The 17,250-nt window shown below is 36.7% G+C and overlaps 1 protein-coding gene across 1 annotated transcript; it reads right to left on the bottom strand.

Moving 5' to 3' along the window:
- Nucleotides 1-945: 945 nt before the first annotated feature.
- On the bottom strand, nt 946-13,291 carry LOC139716717 (uncharacterized). The gene is made up of 10 exons (XM_071628246.1): nt 13,240-13,291; nt 12,021-12,158; nt 10,932-11,141; nt 9,229-9,534; nt 6,539-6,862; nt 3,246-3,374; nt 2,587-2,667; nt 2,211-2,297; nt 1,704-1,808; nt 946-962 (listed from the first exon to the last, which is right to left on the bottom strand). Exons 1-10 carry the CDS (start codon nt 13,289-13,291, stop codon nt 946-948), a joined length of 1,449 nt encoding a protein of 482 aa, XP_071484347.1.
- Nucleotides 13,292-17,250: the final 3,959 nt, after the last annotated feature.

Here is a 17,250-nt window from a genome sequence, read left to right as displayed (position 1 = left end):
ACCTCCTAGGTTATGTGTACAATGTGATTGGTCAATACCAGACAAGCAATCAGGTATTCTACTTTTGTTTTTTTAGTAGACCCCTTTCATCATGGACTCAACTTAATTTGAAAATATACTCTCGATGAATGATTATAGAATATGAAAGAAATTTAAGTTTCCTGATATCAAAAAATATATGTTCATAATATCAGCACAAGGATATGTAATATTGCATTTTAGTGCCGAGCAACACCATAGGATGGCCTTTGTTTTGAGACTAGTTTGGGGCGTAATATTGCACCGTCAATGACCGTGGCAAGATCGAACCCAAAATGAACCATATAAGAAGCAAAGTTCCACCATTTTCTCAAATCGTGTAGTTTGCACCCATTTTCGCGACTTCGAACCCTTCTAGCTCCCTTATTGAACCTTTTTTTCTTAGTGTGTATTATGCGTATGCATTCTATGTGTCAAATTGAGGTTTTCAACATGAATTAGGAGTGTTAAAGAGAAACCCCCGAAAATTTCGTAAGCTCTCGATGGAAGTTGTAAATATGAGATTTCCTGTCAAAATTTACCTTCTTGCATTACAAGCTTTAATCTGACATATGACATTTTAACCAGTATAGCATTAGACATACTTCTCATGATTCGAGTTCATATCTTAGAATAGAAATAACTGGATACGTCTTTGGAATCGGTAAAGGCTTTTTGAACCTGTCCCAATTGTGCTTTTACAGGGGCGGATCCAGGGAGGACCGCAACCGGCGCACGCCCCCCCCCCCTTATTTTTTGTTGAAACAAAAGAAATAAAAAGAAAAAATGGGGAGGGGTGCGTGCGCCCCCCCCCCCCTTTAATTTTTTAACGCGCCCCCTCTTTCCTGGATCCGCCCCTGCTTTTATATTAAATTTTGCCCATTTATGAGCATAACTTCATTAGGCTTTCAAGAAAGTGAACGAGTATTATGTCTGATTCTGCTCTACAACCCGCAAAGGGCGAATAAAACATCAATTTATCGTGAAATTGAAACCAACTTAGCCACCATATTCATTTTTGTCATGTTTATCACATTAAAATTTCTCTCATTCTTAATCTCCAAATGTGGAAGGTAGATAAATTTCGACCCTCCATATCAATGTGACAGACTACGTCTTCTAAAAGAAAAAATACTGGTGTCGGGGCGTACTGGTTCATATATTTCCCCAGGTTTATATTACATTTTATAACTGACAAAAGAAAAAAATCTTAGTTTGTTTTCTGTAGCTTTAAGCTTGTGAAACAATGACAAGCAGCTGCCCCAGCAATATCACGGTTGAACTCGCTCGACATTTGGTTTCAACTTTTTTTTTTTTTTTTTTTTTTTTTTTTGGTCAGAGGGCAATGAGTGTTATGTTCAAACGATAAGGATCGAAAAGAATAAACAAACTGACAATTAAGAACCCTTTTGCAAAATTTGCAAAATCTCTCTGTCAGTAGTTTCAAATCTTCACAATCATCAGTATAAGGTGTCATTACTACATCAAGTCATATTTACACCAATATAGAGGATTACGAAAATTGATTTTTTTTTTTCTATTTTGTCTCCTTGTCTAAGGCAGATTTGTTCCATAGCATTGCAGTAAAAAATTTCACAATCGACACAAATTACATCTTTTTAAACTACTGTACTGTGTAATAACAGATGACACCGAATACCAGTTTGGTTTAATACCAAACTCACCATTTCTACCTTTATAGTTGTATTCTTTGTCCTTTGATTCCTTCGATCCACTTATGTCCTCAGTAACCTCTGTCTTTTGAACTTCAGTTTGGTGCATCAGTGGGGCTGTTCACGTATAAAGAACAAGTACTTAAGATGATAAACAAAAACGAAATATTTCTCTATTTTATTGGAGGAACGAACTATAGTTTACGTTCACTCTCAGGGTTACCTGAACTATAACGTAATGAAGTTTACTTATTTTGGTTTAACCTCACCACCATAGCGTTCGAAAAGGAACGTATCGAGTGTTTACATTTATTCATTCATGCTTTGTTTTCATTGATTAATAGTATACAAAGGTGATAAAAACGTCAAATGATGATACATTTTGTGATATATATATAATACATCTTGTTTCATTAAGGACTTGGTGGAAATAAAAATTGAGGGGCTGCTAAAAAGCGAACTTGTATAGTGCAGTCCCCTCACTTACTCATGTTACTTTACTACAATACATAAACTTACTCTGTTCAGATTCCTTATTACGATCCTCCAGAAATTCATCGTAAGCATCTTGCTTCTTAACGGCAGAATCCAGATCATCTGAAAGTTCTTTGGTGGATGAATAAAAACAATATTAATTATTATGATCGATGGCCTGTCAAACACGAAACCCAAATCCTATGTGTGTTTAATTTTTCAACCCTTTTTTTAGTCTATCGAGACTGTTTCCACGTCTTAGCCAAATCAAGATTTTGCTATCTTTTAATCTTCAACATTGCTCGTGATACTTCACTCTTCAGATGATACATCCGACATGTTTCACTCTTTGCTATACATAAAGTAAAAAAAAAGAATTAATATGCAAGTTTTATAGCGTTATTGATGCTTATAGGCCTACCTTCTGTTCCTGATGGTCTTCCTTGTTCATTTTGGTTGGATAGGCTAAGCTTCTCGCCGTTTTTGGTGGCTTGGCCTTGCTCTATTACAAACGAAAACAAAGTGGTTTGATTGTGTTTTGACGAGTTAACATATAACGATTATTAAAACATTTCGTCTGATGATGTCATTTTCAATGGATAGGTTTCTGTAATCCATTACTCCTCATTTTCCTTTAATGGTGTTACAGTAAATCTATCTTAAGATATCTTGTTGTTGTCTTTGTAATTGACTGAATTTATTCATCGACGTGTGACACGGTAATAAACTTTGACAAAATGTCGTTTGTTGTTAAGTTAACTGATTTCATAATACGCTTAACGGAATTTTAAATTTTATGTAGGCCCTATATTTTAATGGGGTGCTGTTCATTATTCCAAAGGTACGCTATACCGAAGGTTCGTTATTCCGGAGGTTCGTTAATCCGAAACACACAAATTCCCTATACCTAGATGTTCGTTAATCCGAAAATGAAAAAGGGTTCGTTAATCCGAACACTTGTGGAGTTATTCCGAAGGTTCGTTATTCCGGAGATTCGTTAATCCGAAAATGAAATTCGGAATAACGAACCTTCGGAATAACAAGCTGTAACTATTTTACTGTATGGTACCGTCATTATACCTGTATCTTGTCCATCACCATATGTCTTATGGAAACATTTACGTTTAAACACAAGACAAAAGACGAGACCTGCGACGATAGCGATCGACATTATGATTACGACGATAAGTATAGCCGTTGGAAGTTTCCCTGTTAAGGAAAGACAAAAGAAAATGAAATTGAATAATTAGGAACACTGCATGTATTATAAGGCTATTTACGAAAATTGGCAAATCAGACGCGATGATTGATACATGCCAAGCGTGGGAGTATAGGTTTGCGAGTTTTGTTTTGTGGTGTGTATTTGTGCGATTACTTCCATGAATATTATTTGGACCGTGACCTGCATGGTTGAAATGATATATCATTACACAAAACATTTCTGTGTATCCCCTTTGCATTCCTGGTTGTACAGAAACTGCATAATTTGTTATTGTGTTCATCTTGGAGCTAAAAAAAAAAAAAAACGCCTTGGAAGGGATTAATCATCAAATGTGACCTTGCACCTCAAAACGAACATAAAGTCACACACACTGATTTTGCGTGAGGACTGCAAATAAGTGAAATAGGTCAACCTAGCCGAACTTGACTTTTTCATATTTTCTGAAAGAGCGGGTCTTCTTTTACATCATGCTAAAATTTGGTATCATATAACGGGCAGGAAAGTGTGTTTTTTTAGCAGTTTATTTCGAACATGTTTGGTAGAATAGTGTGATTAGGTGTGTCTTTAGATTCCTTTTTTCATTTCTGAAAAACCGTGTCCACACTCTTCACTTTCAACTCTAATAACTTTTGAAAGGATAGTGCTACTGCTTTGAACGTTGTCATTGATTATGGTCAGAATGTGCTAATGAGGCATCTTTAATTTCAGTCTAATCTGATAATCTCTTCATTGTTGTTACTCTGGTGGTTTACTTCCTGTTTTTGTCCCATTCATCGCACAGCCAGCACGGCTTGGTGAAGATTAAGCGCTTGAATAGACACTGCACTTCAGAGCCTCTTCTCTCAGTTCACTCTTTCCTTAATTTGTGCTTTCTTTCCAATATTTAGATAGGTTAGGAGAGTCCATTTGATTTGAGTTATACGTCATTTTAAAGCTTAAAGTCTGCTCTTTCAGAATATGGTCTTAATTAAAAATTCATGTCTGGCGACTTTTTGTTTGTTTAGAGGTGCAGGGTCACAAATGCACAGAACAATTAATTATGTCATCTTATAATATTTTGACACTTGTCTCCATTAAATATCATCAATGATGCATCTATTTTAGCCTTCGCAAACGTAAAGCCGTCACCTCGACGAGCATTTTGCTCAGATAATGGATCATTTTGTTCAGATAATGAATCATTGATTCATACCAAGTCGTATTGACAGCCTTGAATGCCACGATGAAGGGCGCCACACCATGTTTGATAATGGAGAGCGAGGCAAATGCTGTGCGATCAGTTTTCGTTTCATAAATATGGACTTCATTATCACAGTATTGCATCGGTATCTCAACACATGCACGCATTGCATTTTCTCTTGATTTACTTGACGGAAAGAAGGTTAATCAATCAATGAATTTCTTAATTAATTATCTCATCGAAGAAAAAAACGAGGTCCCAATTTGGCATCGCTGGCCTTCTGTGGAGCTGGGAATAATTGTGACCCGCTACAACAAAATGGTCCTAAAGTCGCGCACGGTCGAAGCCGTGAAAATCGAGTTTGAAGTTAGAGCATCAAAATTGGTCAAAACTTATGATTTTCTGAATTTGACATGTAATTAGAGTCTGACATGTCTTCTATCATCTGTCGAAATTTTGAAGCAAAATGATGAAAGGAAAGACCAAAAAATAGCGTTTTTCTAGGCCATGTTTTTTTGGCGTTTCAACGAAGCAGAAACTGGTTCGAACATTTGGATTGAGCGCCACACATAGGCTCCGCCCCTAACAACGACCAGAGTGATCTCATTGGTCAGTTTGCTGCTCGCCGCTAACCGAAGCGTGAAGCTCGCACACTGCCCAGTCGACTGGTGCGTGCGGGCGGGTTGCGCTATGCCTAGCCGCTTCTTCTGACATCCTGGTCACTGATTGGTCGGTGAGGAGAGACCGCCGACGCTGTGTTTGAATGAGCATTTCGGGGGTTGCTAGGGCTTAACTTCTCTTGTCCGGAGGGTGAATACTGACTTGCGTGTCTCTTGATTGTGATTGCGTCGCAAGGAGAACTTTTAGGGCGATTTCTCGAAACAGTGATTTCCCAGACGTCTTGACACGCTCTCTTTTAAACATCGATATCTCCGCAGCCGATTATTTTTATAAGACGTGTTATATATCAATTTAAAGCAGAAAGATTAGGAAATTGTGTCATGGAATTTTCAAATAATCGACCTCGCCCGACTTTAGGACCATTTTGTTGTAGCGGGTCACAATTATTCGGATTCAACATTATAATTCAAATGGACTTTGATAAGAGTAGAATCACACTAGCAGATTGATATAAGTTTCATCAAAATTTGCACTATAGATAAACAAAGATTACATGCATATAGGGATGAATGTTTCATAATGCTTTCACCAAAGAGCATGTTGGCTGCAACCTCAGGCGTCGTGAGAAGCGCTGATGTCAGCTACTCTCTCAGTGTTTGAGCAGAATGTTAATTATCAAAACAATGTTTTAAATTTAATAATTGTGTAACAACAACCCTTTTCATCCTCAAGACTCATGGTTGTGTACTTGGGCAATGGAAGGAGTTCAATTTTATACAAAGAATAAAATATTTCTTCTGAGTTAGTGTGCCAAATCTAGGAACAACTTATGCGACTTATGAGACTTTAGCCATCTGTACACTTTCAAGGATCACACCACGGATGATCATCACGGATGGTTCTTCTGGGATCATCGTCACATTCTTGAATTTTAGCGTTTTTAAAATATTTGACCATGTGAATGCATTAAGAACACTCCGTGAGAAACTGTGATCTTTCGAGCAGGGAATTTTTCCTCCTTTTTTTTAGCTTGTGTGCGAGGGGAGTGAGACAAAAATTTAATTGCAAATAAAAAGAAAAAAAAAAGAGGAGGAAAATAGACATGATAAGACCGAAGGGAAAATTTGAAACATTATGTCTTTATCCCCTACCCTTTCTCCTATAACTTTTCACCTTTAACCCTGATCTTATTCGATGTCATTTTTACTTTTATGTTTTATTTCATTTCATTTATCAGCACTGATAATCATTCTTGTTCTCTTTCACAGACTTGTATTTAATATTAAAAGCGAATTTGTACATCAAAATGGTTTAACTTCTAAATAATGTATAAAGGTTGTTATCTTTTACCCGACATCACTTCCACAGTTATCGTTGCACTGGCAATTCCGTGAAGAGCTTCTCCATCGGCAGTGCACGTAAATGTTTCGCTGTTTCTATCGAGGTCAATTGAAACGTTCGCATAGAGAATTTGGTCGTTGGTTCCATCTTCCCGTCTCTTGTAGGACGCTGGGAGGAGTCGTAGTTTTGAGTTCCCGGCCACTGCCAATGCCATTGTAACATCTGGTTTTACCCCGCGTACTATGCACGTGAGGCGGAATTCTCGAACATTCACTTCTTTCCTGCAATACCCTAGTCCCATACAGTCATCAAAGCTTGGGCCGTCCCCGTAAGCTGTGAGGTGGTGAATCAACAAAGATTAGGAAATGAGAATAAAAAAAAAACACGTTGTTTTTATTTCGAATTTAGGGATAATATACGAATATATTTTTTTCTTTGTTGTTGTTGTTGTTTTTACTTTTAGGATTGACGTACCCTATTCGATTTTGGACATTAACGAACTCAAGTCACCTCAAACAAACATACCTAATTCAAATTTCAGAGAATAACAAACTGTCGGAATAATGTATCTTCGGATCTATAACTGAGGTTCGTTTGAATGCAACAAATAATTGTGACCCGCTACAACAAAATGGTCCTAAAGTCGCGCACGGTCGAAGCCGTGAAAATCGAGTTTGAAGTTAGAGCATCAAAATTGGTCAAAACTTACGATTTTCTGAATTTGACATATTATTAGAGTCTGACATGTCTTCTATCATCTATCGAAATTTTGAAGCGAAATGATGAAAGGAAAGACCAAAAAATAGCGTTTTTCTGGGCCATGTTTTTTTGGCGTTTCAACGAAGCAGAAACTGGTTCGAACATTTGGATTGAGCGCCACACATAGGCTCCGCCCCTAACAACGACCAGAGTGATCTCATTGGTCAGTTTGCTGCTTGCCGCTAACCGAAGCGTGAAGCTCGCACACTGCCCAGTCGACTGGTGCGTGCGGGCGGGTTGCGCTATGCCTAGCCGCTTCTCCTGACATCCTGGTCACTGATTGGTCGGTGAGGAGACCGCCGACGCCGTGTTTGAATGAGCATTTCGGGGGTTGCTAGGGCTTAACTTCTATTGTTCGGAGGTGAATACTGACTTGCGTGTCTCTTGATTGTGATTGCGTCGCAAGGAGAACTTTTAGGGCGCTTTTCTCGAAACAGTGATTTCCCAGACGTCTTGACATGCTCTCTTTTAGACATCGATATCTCCGCAGCCGATTATTTTTATAAGATGTGTTATATATCAATTTAAAGCAGAAAGATTAGGGAATTGTGTCATGCAATTTTCAAATAATCGACCTCGCCCGACTTTAGGATCATTTTGTTGTAGCGGGTCACAATTATTCGAGTTGATGAATACTACCTAAATCTGGGAATACGGAGGTCCCAGGTATACGAATTCTGCGTGTTTGGGTTAACGAATCTTCAGAACGGCGAGTCCTCGTAATAACTAGACCACACAAATACTTGTTTTTCCTCTCTCTCCCTGTGTAAAAACTGTGATGCAAGAGAATTTCCGGATCAAAAGGAAACTTCCAATAAATTTACATGTTTCGAACAATCAACAAAGAAATCATATTCTTCTTATGCCCCTCAAGTTAGCATAGGTATTCGGCAGTCATGATTCAAATTATTACTTTCAATATTTATCTCTATTCCGCTGGTCAAATCCATTGAAGAACATGCGTATATTTGAAGAAGCTGCCATCATACTGGTCGTTCCAAAGAGAAAATAAGAGTTAGTGGGTGTATGAAAATCATATTAATGACAATATTCGTGTAAAACAAGTCTCAAGTCGAATTTTTAGCCATAAATATCACTTTTTTTTTTAAACCATGTCGTAGTTTTTCGTTACCATAAATTGTGTAATGGATTGATATAGACATGTCTAATGTTTGCCCATACTTTTACAGAAATATTGTTCCTTCAAAATTACAAAAAAGAAAAGAAAAAGGAAACCAAAAAGCTGATAAAAACAAACAGAGTTATGTTATCGTATTCGACCTCAGGCATGTTTCATCGAAAAGGACTTATGGTCTACATGGTAACACTGCACACAAATTGCCTTCCTGAAAACAAGTTTCTAAACTTGATGTATGCTCGGCAAGCATGCTTCATGCTCAAGTTGATTGCACATACTTTATATTATCCCCGCACATTAGCTAAGTCGCTTTCTTATCAACACTGATCGCTCAAGTAACAATTGTAATCAAAATCAAATTGTTTGCGATTAATTTGTAGCTATCCGACTGGCCGAAGAACACGAAACGCGATGTATCATTAATTTAACAACCATTACGAATTTGATTGGCAAGAAAGTGTTCATACTGACCGGCGGGAATGCGAAACCTAACATTAAAACAAATTTTGTCCAAGGAAGCCGGTAGTACCACGTCGCTGTTCTTCACGTAAGTGCGCAAACTATTATACACTGTATAATTTATATATACATATACGAAAAGTGTGACTTTGTGTGTATTCTTTCTGTAAGTTATCAAGATGTTGGGTAAAGAGGTGCTCTTGACACAATTTGTCTTTTTCTCAAATAACTTGCAAATATGTTTACATTCCAACTGCTTATCTCGTATTTTTAGTTTATATTGAGAGATGAAATGAAATTGTATGAAACTTGCGAATTCATAGCATTCACAGCAAGAACATACCATTCACGGTAAGCTCCGTAAAATTTTCCCAACTCCTGGAGTCATGTGTGAAAATTTCACACTTTAAAGTTGATTGGTCCAGAACATTGACTTCCCGTATTGTCAGACTAAAATCCTCCTCCATGCTGAGTCCTCTTTCTTCGTCAGAAGGGGAACTGAAGATACCATCTGTATAACTCGCTACCACCTCTTCACTGGATTTATTTACCCACTGAGCCCGATAGGGTGTGTAAGGAAGCCCACATGGCAGTGAAGCGGTCTCCCCCTTCCACACTGTCAGTGTCGGTGTTGTCTGCATTTGAAATTCTTGTTGTTCACATGAAGGAAATATTATTGTCACATGCTTACTATAGATTAACATAAATCTATGCCAACATATCTATTTCAATCTTTTTACTTCCGAAAAAATGATTTAATTCAATCCAAGATTACTCATTTTGTTATAAATCGACCGGAAATCGTAAGAAATTGCAAAGCATGTAATTAAAGTTTCTTTTTTCAACTAACATTTCAGTGTAAAGAACAATTTTTCATACTAATTGTTGCCTACATATTATTTCCGGAAAATGTAGCAACCACTGGATATTTCGATCAAGGTTTTTGAAAGCGCAGTTTGAATGAGACATGTCAATCCAAAATCCCTTATGGCTCACAGATTATTTGAACCACAATATCACGAACTAGATACTTAAATATGAGACCATTCTGAAGCCAATAATTTTCACTCGACAATATCATAATGTACTCTTAAATGAATCCCACAATAAGGATTGGAACAATCATCCTCCAGCATTCCCACTGATTCCCACTTATCAGTTACTAGCCATCCCCTTTAACGCACCTGCTGCCCACACACAGCACTGACTCACACCTTCGTTTTCCCTCTGGAGCAGAATATTGCAATGTGAAAAAAAAATAATACTTTTTGTGAGGGGCAAACCTGAGCTATATTCACAATGAGTTCATCATACCAGTCAAGCCATGCTTAAGCTGATGGTTTCGTGCTTCCTTGTTGACTCACAGGACAGTGTACTGCCTTTTGTGTATTATCTTATGCAACTATAACTGTTTTACCCCGACTTTTGCTATTGTGTATAGAGTATAAACTACACATTTACATTGTTCCTTTGTCATTCATGTCATTTGGTTGTGCTTTTGTTTAAAATTTTCACGCCCATGTAAATTCATTTGCTTTGAGAAACAAATGAGAACCTACGAACATCTAATCTGAAATTGTCACTGACATTTTATTCTACCAAAATAATGTCCAATGGTAGTGATAGAGACATAACAAAAAGTATAGCATGCTTCTATGACATTAGGACATAACATGATAGTTATAACAGTGAACAAGTCTAAGACAGTATTTTTCATACGAACGTCAATGCTCGAATACATAATGTAAAAAGAAAAAAACATATTTTACAAGAAGGGAACAAAACAGAGTCATCATTGCTGATCAAAATATGGGAAGAGTACAAAATACAGACAAGTGTTCTATTATGTCATTATTAGAATGGGTGACATATTACATAATTACGAAACAATTAACATAATAAAGCAGATAAACCAGAATAATAATGACATTAGATAAGGCAACAAACGCATAAGGATCTGTCAGATGTCAGTTTATGAACTGTAGGAGAGATTCTTTTCTGCAGCTTCTTGCTTCAATACTTGTTGTAACTTTTGATAGAACTTACCATGAACAATGACAATGGTGTTGTTGTGGATGAGTATGCCCTCAGTGTTCACAACACGACAAATGTACTTGCCGGCGGTGCCGAGTTCGACACTTTTGAACACAAGGGTGTAGTCATCAGTTAGATCTAGAATACCTTCGTCGATGCCAAGACCGCCCTTCACTCCATTAGAAAATGTTAACAATTCCTCTGCAGTATTAACAGATTCACCTGTAACGAATATAGATCAGGGAATTAGAGAGGGAAAATAAGGGGGTATTGAGAGAATAAATGACTTAAGTGATTATTGCTGTTTTTGCTGCTTTTTTATTTCATTTGATTTAAAATCGCATAAATGTGCCATTCAAGCAGTGTATTAAATCCATATTACAAAAATACGCTATCGGCATCCACACGTACAACTGACAATAATATTGTGTCATTTTGTAAGGTTTGGAATTATTAGGCACTGCCAAGATGTGATTCATAATTTTCCATACTCGTCACAGCAGTAATTATGGCAGGTATTCGCGGTTATCAGGGAGAATCTGTGTTTGTTAAAGTTATTTCTATAGATGGATCAGCTGGTCGGATTACGAAAAAAAAATTGATTATCATTATCCTCTCCACATTTGTAATTGTAAAGATATTCATATAGACGAGATAATTAGAAATGGTGATGCTCAACGCATCAGGTTTATTACACTTTATGCCTGAGAGATGAAGTACCTAAAACCCACGGTAAACCTTAGCAAAGAGCTTTCAAAAGGCCCCTCAAACATCAAAAGTTGAGCAAAGGAGAACCACCATTAAAGATGTTGTTGAAACGGGAAGTTTCATCATTTCCACCTAGAGTTTACATTGAAGATGTCTTTATATGGGTTGCAAAATGCATTTGTAACATAATGCCAGGTATGCATGAATATGTATTCTGCATTCAGTCATTACTCAATGAGGTATTTCTACGTGTAGAAAAGATAAAGCATAGACAAAGGTAACAAAATTACGAAGTAAAAACATAAAAAACAGTGAAAGAAGCATTTAAAACACAAAAATGCAAGAAGAACCAATCAGATCGTAGTAAGATTATTAACCATGACACGACTTTACCTTTCATCCATGAGAGCACCGATGGGCTTCCTTTAAACCTACAAGGAATGCTACTCATGTCTTGTCCTTCCCAGAAGACAACGTGAGGTTGAGTCAAAATGACACCTTCTGGTATCACATTTTCTGATCTTACATGGCCTGCAGCAAAGATGAACATGAATTTGGAAGTCACCAAACGTTATTCATAAACTGTAGGTTTGGAGACACTTTCTGGTTTTAGATATCATTTCAAACTCTGGTATATAAATAAAGATATGATCATGGTTACCTTTGACTATGAACATCTAGATAATGTTATCTCTAGAGAAATGAGCTGAATGCGATGAGTTTATATACATTCATTTTGTTAAATAGCCCGAAGTGCAGCGGTACGTGGAAGAAAGATCTTGTTCGGGAACACCTACCACGAGATTAAGACTGCATTTCCAACGTCAAATATATTCCTTTCCAATTTGAGTTTGCAATTTGCGGGAAAAAAGGAAAGCGGGTTGATTTTTCGCAGTCGTGAATTGGAACACCCCAGTAATTGTTAAAAAAATGCACTGCCACCAAAGACAAATACTTGTTGGCTTTTTTTTTTAATATCCCAACGATTACTTCCCGAAAATAATTAGATTTTGATTGATGAAAAACAATGAATCAAAAATTAAGGCAACCTGTACATGCGCAGAATTCAGTACATGTACATAATGACATGTTTTGTTAAGGCACATGCCAGGAAGTGAACTACGAAATATTTAAACAATATGCATACTTGTTTGATCTCAACTTCTTTTGTCTTTAGCAGCAAAAACTCGCAGGGAACGTCAGACTCTCTGAGGGTGAATTTTGTTAGTGCGTGTGTTTGTTTGCGTGTGCGCGTGTGTGTATGTGAGTGCGTGTGTGTGTGTGTGTGTGTGTGTGTGTGTGAATGTGTTTGTGTGTGTAGGCGCTTCACTATTAAACGGCATTTTTTTTTTTGGGCTATAGACCCAAATTAAAGTGGAAGTATCCACATGATTTGCCTCCAGCCGGAAACTGCTTGCATTCCAAAGAACAGAAGAACTTTACGTACATAGTACATAGTGACAATCAAAGAAAACAACTTAGTACAAAATGATATAAAGTAATGGCTGTTCACACGAAATTGCTTCTACACATGCGGCAACATTCACATTATATTGGCGGTTATCAAAAAAAAAAAAAAATGTGTGTAAAACACCATGTCTTGACTACTTACCGTGGTACATAGCTGATATGATGACCAGAAACGTGATTATCGTAAACTCCATTATTGCAACAAAGGTAGCTTAGAACTGGATTCGACTACAATTTGGAAGAACATTGGACAAAATATAGGGCAACATGTCAAAGTGGTTGGTCAAATCAACTCCTTTTACCCTCAAGCAGCAAAGCGACGCGGTTGCGTGAATGGCCTGTGATTTTAATCAGTTAGAGCCTACATAATACTCAGCACATTAGCATTGTAACTGCATTGGCGTCGTGTCCTTTGATATTGTTTGAACTGATAAGTAGAAGTCTGCGATCAAGGTCCAAAATGTTTTTATGTGAAACCTTTGCTCTCTTTGTATTAAAATCTATTTCTATATATACATGTACCTACACACATACAAACAGACGCAAACACACACACACACACACACACACACACACACACATACACTAAGACACGTCTCGCACCAACATTGAATAGACCTATAATGTATATGTTTTGTGTCATATCTTTATGAAAACACGAATGATACGTGCAGTATGGTTCCTTTCTATTTTTTTTTTTTACGCTCACAATTGCCAAACAATAATTGCCTGCGCTTACAAATGCATGAAAAGAAGTGAAATATTATCAATACTCTACTTAAGACATGCCTGGTTAGATTGTTTAACTAAATAATATTGATCTCAGAAGTACATTGCGGATGAGCCATAGACTAGAACTCAGTGTATAGAGGTCGTCCGATGTACAGTACTCTGTGCTTTACTACTTTCCTCCTTTTGCTTTTAGTTTGTCCAACACAAAGAAGTAACTAAAGTGTTATCTAGCCGTCGTTTTTAAGACAGCATTCGTGCATATTGTATTTGAAGAAAAGACTGCCCTTTGCAGACGAATGAACAACATGTACCGCTTTGAATAATGTCCTCTTTTCCTTTTTTGTGTGTAGGGGAAATAAATCAACTATGGAATTGAATTGAATTGAATTGAAAAGTGGTAATCAGACTGAGGTGACCAAGCTCCTATATGTTACATGAAAGGAAAGTGCTATGTTGCAAATCCGGTAAGTCACCGGCACGACCAAGATGTCACCACTATTTCACCAATGTTGGTAACTCATACAATTTCTATTAACAGCTTCATCTTTACGCAATTTTTTTTTAAAAAGACAACGAACACACGTATAAGAAACATCTCAGCTCGAGAATAGATTAAGCTCTCATTTGTTTATATGTATACGTGAATATGCGAATACCTGATAATCTGATAATAATGTATCAATATGACACATAATTCATCGAAATGCGTAACAGGGTGTGCAATAACACTCCTCTGAAGACAGTAAAACCTGATAAAACTGGGCTATGGCTTATTCCATCATTTCCCTATAACAACAAAATATGATTTTATTAATACATTTGAAGCAGTTATATCTAAGGAGGTACAAGGAACTGCGAGCCTTTTAAGGATGATGTATGGAGAGGAAAAGAAAGATGTCCATGCGCTTTGAAAGAATTTCTATTTCGTTCGTTTCTGTGAGAAACTTCTCTACAGCTAGTCTCATGTAGATGACAGGTCCCTCAGAAGAAAAAAAAAAGAGGAAGAGGAGACAAACTGAATGAAAACATTGGGGGAAAATGGAATTGAAATGTTCATAATTATACACACACAAAAAAAAAACTCCAGATACAGAGAGAGAGAGAGAGAGAGAGAGAGAGAGAGTTCACAAGTTTTTACAAGTGCAAACATACTATTTCCTTAAAGGTAATGCTATATGACACATGAGTTGGCTTCCAAAAGCAAAAGCGACCTAAAATTACCACCAAAAAAAACGTATCATAAAGAGATTTCATTTCATTTACTTCATTCTTTCTTTCTTTTCGGCAAACATAATACGAAATGAATCAGAAGATATAACATAGGCATGTATTCGACTTTACATGGTGTTCAATAGTAAACAAATACAAAATTGTACATGCATACCGGCAAAATACAACAAAAAAGGAAGAATTGAGAGGTCCACTAAAAAGCATGCTTGCAAATTGTGGACCACTCTAAGGATTCTTTATGTGAACATATTTGTTTATAAAGACAGGATAGAACAATACAGAACAGAACAAGGCAGGAGAAACACACGACATTGCGTGACTGGACAGAAGGGTATACCATTGAAAGTAATAAAGCACAAAATAATATTTAAATGGAAAGAAAGGAAAGAAAGAAACAGAAACATGAAAGGAAAAGCCAACACGCTGAATATCGGGATTGAAAGAGGGAATTGAGGTGCTTCAGAGATCGAGCAGCTGAGCAAAGTTTGTACAAATAAGATAATGTAAAAAAATACACAATGATCAATTAAATGATTGACGATGAAGCCTTAGGTTGTAGAGACCAGCTAAGTAATGAATATTGTTATCCATACAGAGGATTGTAAGAGCCCAAATACAAGTGTTATTTTGTCAACGCATCTCATCACCTCCGACCCACTTAGACAGTTTGTTGAACTCGATCAATATTTTTGGCCGAGGCGACCAATATTTAAAATATTGGATAGCAAGAGGGGGATTCCCCAATGTTTTTATAAACTGCTCCGTGATTGGTTGAGATATACGAAATGACCTGAAATATGAAGTAAAATCGTCTATGATTGGTCAATCACGAATTAACTAAAATATCGTTTTTTCTAAAATTCTGTGTTTATACGAACAAATTTCATATATTAATTAGTTGAAATTGTACATTGAAATACATAGATCACTGTTTTATCTGGGAATGAAGTGGATTAACTTGCACTGAAGAGTGTACCATACCCCATGTCAGGATCAAGTACAGTAGGAGACCATACAGCACTCAGAGACAGAAATGTAGCATAAGTGATATTCTTTGCTAAAATCCTCTGTAGGATAATAATGATAATATTTGCTGTCAATGTTTCGGTTAATACAAGGAAATATTGGACTTGCTAAGCAAAATATTGGACTCGTCTTCGACTCGTCCAATATTTGTGCATAGCTCGTCCAATATTTCTTTGTATTAACCTCAAGGCCATCCAATATTATATAAGTATTTATTATCTTAGTATGAATTCAACAACAACTAAATGTAGTCCTACAGCAAATACTCCAAATTAAAGAAGTAAAACAAAATACGCGAAAAGTGCAGGTGTTTTGTCCTTTTATTTCGTTCTATCTTATACGAAATGCATCAAAAGTCATATCAAAAGTCGACAATGCTATATATACACAGAGAACTATACTAACACCATTGTCTAGTAGCAAATTAAACTATCCGTGAGTTACAAAGATTGTGTTGAAAAAAATAATTTATTGATAATGAATTGTATTAAATCAAATCATCATTCAGTGAGCGATAAATGCATTAAGCAACTGAACACCACGGTAATGCCTCTACAGTGACCCCCCCCCCCCAAAAAAAAAAAATGAGAATAGGATTGGTTTAAACAGTATTCATTATTTACCCGTTATACTGGATCAAGACAAACAATAAAAATTAATTAATTGGTACACCACGTACACTATTCCAAAGTTGCATGTGTGCACGCAGGGCTTTTAAAGAACTGCTTTGTTCCTTTTTACTTTTCCCTTCTCACTTCATTTCTTAAGTGATCTGTTTGTCTCGATATTGTCACTCTACGATAGGACAGCGGTTTCTAAGGAGACTATTAGTTTATTTATCAAATCACACACAAATTGTAGCATACTCTCCATCAAGGTTCAAGAGTTGAAAAAAAAAGAAAAATACAATAATATACTAAATTTATCAAGTTGTTTGTGGGAGATTATACAATAATATATAAGGAGACACTTCAACATTTACCAGATGTACAAAAGAAAAACGGCACTGGTGTATTGAATTGAACCAAAATTTCCATCATCTAGACCACTCTGAACATGTATGTATGATGGTTACAATGTACGATATGTATGTACCACAATTATCATAGTTATGCAGACATTAGTACACGCGTACATAATTCGTTGAAAAGCACGCATCAAGACA

This window comes from Diadema antillarum, unplaced genomic scaffold (assembly GCF_040938485.1).
Source record: "Diadema antillarum isolate AM-2024a unplaced genomic scaffold, OU_Dant_1.0 scf00000069, whole genome shotgun sequence".
Lineage (NCBI taxonomy): Eukaryota > Metazoa > Echinodermata > Echinoidea > Diadematoida > Diadematidae > Diadema > Diadema antillarum.
Note: the sequence above shows the minus strand (reverse complement) of the source record. Positions and strands in the feature narration are given on the sequence as shown.

Coding starts and splice junctions, on each gene's coding strand:
- LOC139716717 (XM_071628246.1), bottom strand. CDS start 13,291: ATGGAGTTTACGATAATCACGTTTCTGGTCATCATATCAGCTATGTAC. Junction 12,159..13,239: donor CATATCAGCTATGTACCACG/GTAAGTAGTCAA, acceptor TCTTTGCTGCAG/GCCATGTAAGATCAGAAAAT. Junction 2,668..3,245: donor TGGTGATGGACAAGATACAG/GTATAATGACGG, acceptor CGTTTGTAATAG/AGCAAGGCCAAGCCACCAAA.